Source organism: Lipotes vexillifer, unplaced genomic scaffold (assembly GCF_000442215.2).
Source record: "Lipotes vexillifer unplaced genomic scaffold, Lipotes_vexillifer_v1.1 scaffold602, whole genome shotgun sequence".
Lineage (NCBI taxonomy): Eukaryota > Metazoa > Chordata > Mammalia > Artiodactyla > Lipotidae > Lipotes > Lipotes vexillifer.
Window position 1 is genome coordinate 1,517,617 of NW_006790307.1, and position 4,679 is coordinate 1,522,295.

General features: G+C 35.5%; 1 protein-coding gene across 1 annotated transcript in view; it reads right to left on the minus strand.

The window, feature by feature from the left end:
• Positions 1 to 4,679, minus strand: part of CPSF6 (cleavage and polyadenylation specific factor 6) — a 30,343-nt gene that overhangs the window by 6,552 nt on the left and 19,112 nt on the right. Inside the window, exons 8-10 of the mRNA XM_007463579.1 lie at positions 3,679 to 3,794; positions 3,030 to 3,183; positions 550 to 739 (exon numbers count right to left, since the gene is read on the minus strand). Of these exons, the coding sequence (XP_007463641.1) occupies positions 553 to 739; positions 3,030 to 3,183; positions 3,679 to 3,794 (457 nt within the window). The 3' untranslated portion in view covers positions 550 to 552. The remainder of the gene's footprint in view (positions 1 to 549; positions 740 to 3,029; positions 3,184 to 3,678; positions 3,795 to 4,679) is intronic.

Here is a 4,679-nt window from a genome sequence, read left to right on the forward strand (position 1 = left end):
AAAAAAAAAAAAAAAAAAAAAAAAAAGTTTTTCTCAAGGCTGAGAAACCACCCTCCTATATTCTTCCTGTATTATAAACTATTATACTGTCATATTTTCTTTAAAATTTTTAGGGATAAATAAAGTTAGTTCAAGGAAAGAAACTTTATTTTTTGAAGTCCAAGCATATTATATATAGTATGAATTAACTCCCTATATTTTATATTTTAAATCACATGCAAACTATGTATGTGATTAAGAGAATTCCAATTTTTAGATTTTTAGAAGTAGACAATGAGTCCTCTTGATTATTTCTTAGGACCATTAACAACCTGAAACCTAAAAGCTGTAACTCAAGCAAGCAACACAGTATTCAAGGATAAGAGGTCAAAATGTTTACCTGTTATTACTCACCTGTCATTTATCTCAGATGTTTCCAGAAGATTAAATTCAGAACAAGTAGTTGAACCATGTAAAATGTGGGTATATACTGTATAAACAATAGCCTCGGAGTTATAATTACTGTTAATAATACATATGTTAAATACAACAGGAACAAGGAATACCCACCTTCTAACGATGACGATACTCGCGCTCTCGGTCACGCTCTCGATCGCGGTCCCGGTCCCGGTCCCGGTGTCTCTCTCGTTCTCTGCTTCTCTCTCTGTAATAATCATCATGACGATCTCTACTGCGGGATTTATGACGCCGACTCTTTTCTCGTGATCTACTATGATCCCTTTCTCTTGATCGTTCACGTCTTCTAAAAGAAATTACTGGATTAATGCTCTCCATAATTAGATAGCTTAAAAAGATATTCAATATTTTGGTGTTTAAAAATACCTAAGGCAAAAAATAACTTATAAATATAATTTAAACTAAAATATCCTGAACTGTCAATAATGATTTACTCATATACAAGCATGAACTAGAAATCCCATTTTTAAAAACCTTCACCCGGGACTTCCCTGGTGGTCCAGCGGTTAAGACTCCTCGCTCCCAATGCAGGGGGTCCTGAGTTTGATCCCTGGTCAGGGAACTAGATCCCGAATGCCACAACTAAAAATCGCACGTGCCGCAACTAAGACCCGGCGCAGCCAAATAAATAAATAAAAATTGGGAACCAGACACACCATGGCAATACACCATATCATCTATTACATCTATTATAACTAGCAGCCTAAAACAGACATGTAGTATTTACTGAACGAAAAGCAGAAAGGTAAAGGAGAGAAAATTTCAAAGGACTTGTGTTTCAAGCTAAAGAACATACAGAAGGTAGTTTTTTAGACACAAAATTCATGAAATCACTCAATATATAATGAGACTTAAATACATAAAACTACCACCCATTAATACAGGTTACCTAACCTATATGTAAATATCAATTTTTACATTTAAAGCTAGCCATAATATGGTTCATCATGAGTGTTACCCCACTAAGAAACTTTCTAATGAAATATACACGTAGGTATGCTTGCGGGGTGGTGGTGCTGAGGGGCATGGTGGGAAGCAGAGAAGAAACTTAGTAAACATGACCACTAGAAAAGAGATACTATTCTCATTTTTATTTAATAAAGAGAAATGTTTCATGAACTGCCTTTAAAAACAACAACAAAAAACAGGTACTTTAACCAAAGTATGTATCTTAGAAATCCTACTATTCAAAATTCTGCAATTCACAACAAGGAAATAACAACTGGCTATTAGTTTAATCTCTATTTTGTATTTCTGCACCAGACAGCTCAACTTAGCAAACATTATTAAGTGCTAAGCCTGTGATCAAAGTAGAAGTTATTATTCTGGACTTAAATAGTTAAAAGAAGACTATATAAGATACGGTCTTCAGCTATGACAAATGTGTTCAGGTCCAAACATCTTTATACTGGGTCAAAAAGGTAATAATTATAAAGTTGGGAACTATGACAAAGACAAGCTCTCTTTTCCTAACTTAATGAAGACAACTCTACCACTAGATAAAGTACACTAAAGACCTGAAAGTATCATGTCAAGGTTAAAGATCTACCTTTTGAAAATACGTAAAATCTCAAGGTTAGCAGTAATGCCAAAAAAAGGAACTGCCTAATTAAAATAAAAATACTAAGAAATAGATTATTCATTAACTCCTTTGTTCAAGAAATATTTATTTAGCACCCAATCTGTACCAAGCACTGTTTCATCATTACAAATATTGTAGCGAACAAGACAGGTAAGGTCCTTTCCATCTTTCGATGTGTTCTAATGAAAAAAAATGTGCATTAGTAGCAAATAAGAATAGACTGTAGTGTATTATGAAAAACAAACAGAATGAACATGACAGAATAACCTGGGAGAAGACCCCTCTTAGCAAGTTAGATTGAGTTGAGGCATGAAGGATAAGGAGCCAGCTATTAGAGCCAAGGAAAAGGACTCCCAGCAGAAGAAATACTAAGTACAAAAACAGCAAGGTGGGCATAAATACCAACTACAAAAACAGTGAGGTGCGGCTTCCCTGGTGGCGCAGTGGTTGAGACTGCCTGCCGACGCAGGGGACATGGGTTTGTGCCCCAGTCCGGGAAGATCCCACATGCCGTGGAGCGGCTGGGCCCGTGAGCCATGGCCACTGAGCCTGCACGTCCGGAGCCTGTACTCCGCAACGGGAGAGGCCACAACAGTGAGAGGCCCGCATACCGCAAAAAAAAACCCCAAAACAAAACAGTGAGGTGGGCAAGTGCTTGATGTGTCAAGAAGAGAAGGGAGACCAATGTGGCGAGAGAACAGTGAGCCAGAGGAGAGGTACAGTGAGGCTGAAAAGATAGGTAGAACTATATCACACAGCACTTCAGTATTTACAGTCTTATTCTAAGAATAACTGGAAGCCACTGAAGGGTTTTAAGCAAGCAAACACCTAACATTTGATTTAGGGTTTAAACAAAAACAACAACAAGATCACACTAGCTGCTAAGTAAACAGTAATAAGTAAAATCAAAGTCCTATAAAGTCCCAAACACAGTATTTTTTCTATTTGCAAAGCAGCAATTTTAAATAGACATGAGACAGGAAAGTTTTACCTTGATCCAGAACCATAAGACTTGGATTCAATTCCATGAAGGCAATCTTGCAAAGAGCTAATAAGAACTTTGCAACGATCATCGGCAGATACTTTGGATTGTTTAATTAAAGAAATTGCAGTTACCAATGTCTCAATAGCACTCCCATAATCACCTGTGAGTGGAAGGAGAGGGGCCGAAGTCAAATAAATTTTGTTTTCAAAATACCACCAAACCATTTGAGGCAACCATTTTACAAAAGGAATGCACTTTAAAATCACTACAGAAGATGTCTTAATTTTTTTCAGAGTTTCACCATTCTGAAAGGCTTTAATGTACATGAAGTTAACACCATTTGTTACTATTATAGCTGTGTAAAACACATAATCATTTAGCAAATATGAGAATAAACGAGCTGCCTTAAGGTCCCTGAGCCATTAAATGTCAGGGCTAATATTTAATTTTACACCTAAAAATTTTAAATTAGGGGTTTTCCCACTACACTGTGACATACAGTTCCCTTCAATGCCTTTTAAATAAACTATAGGTAATGATTTGTAAATATAAAAATAACTACTACATGTAGATGACCCATCTTCAAGACTGTACTTTTTAGGTCATTCCTAATAACATAAATAAGAAATGTTAATACAGAAAGAAATATACAAACCAGCACTGGCATCAGACACAGCTCTTGAAATAGCACTGCTTGAGATTGCCCTATTTCTATTCATGATTTCTTCAAACTCAGCTTCACTCAATGGTGTTCTTGCAGTATCCATTTCCCTGTAAAATCGAAATAAACCTTAAATCATACTCAAAAGATTTTCTAAATTAGTCACAATAGTGTAAAGCAATTCAAATAATTGCTTTTGACAAGTGCCTTAGAGCTAATAGTTACTTTTTCAGATTGAAATGTGATTTTTTCCTACAAAGAGAGAAGATCTAAGCAAAATTCCCTTATCTTTCAGCTGAAATAAAGTAGCCACTTAGAAACCTCATCTTTCTGGAGGCCAGAAATTATGTATTTACGTAACTATAATATACTATTTTTCAGTCATACAAAAACAGACATAATAAATTGTTCTGATGTCCCCCCGACACATATGTATATCTAAACAAAAAATCCTGACTGCAAAAAATACAACCCTACACTATCAAGGGATGGAATCTGGTTTCATTTATACTTGGATCCTCTAGGCACAAGGCCCAATTCATAAGAGAAGGATAATAAATGTCTGCTGGACTAATAAAATATCAGGAGGGAGAAGATTTTAGACTTATCTTGTTTGCCAATGAATCCCTAGAAGGATATCTGGCAAATAAAAGGCACTCAGTACCTGTAAATATTTGGTGGAAAAAAACAGTAAAATCCCAAGATTTTCTAAAGCTGCTGGACAACTTTAAAAGTTGTGACTGCATGTGTAGTATAGGAAAAGGTAAACTTTTTGCCATTTTAGTTATTAGTTACTAGGTAGGATGTTGAACTGAGGTAAGCAGTAGCAGTTCATTCTGATGAAATGAGGAAACAGCTAATATAACCTTCTTCATGTTTATAAGGTATTATTGTTATTCCCAAAACTTTATAAACAGCCCAACCAAAACACAAGTTGTTCAAAATCCATGTATGATTTCTTTTTTTTTTTCTTTTTTTTTTTTTTTTTTTTGCGG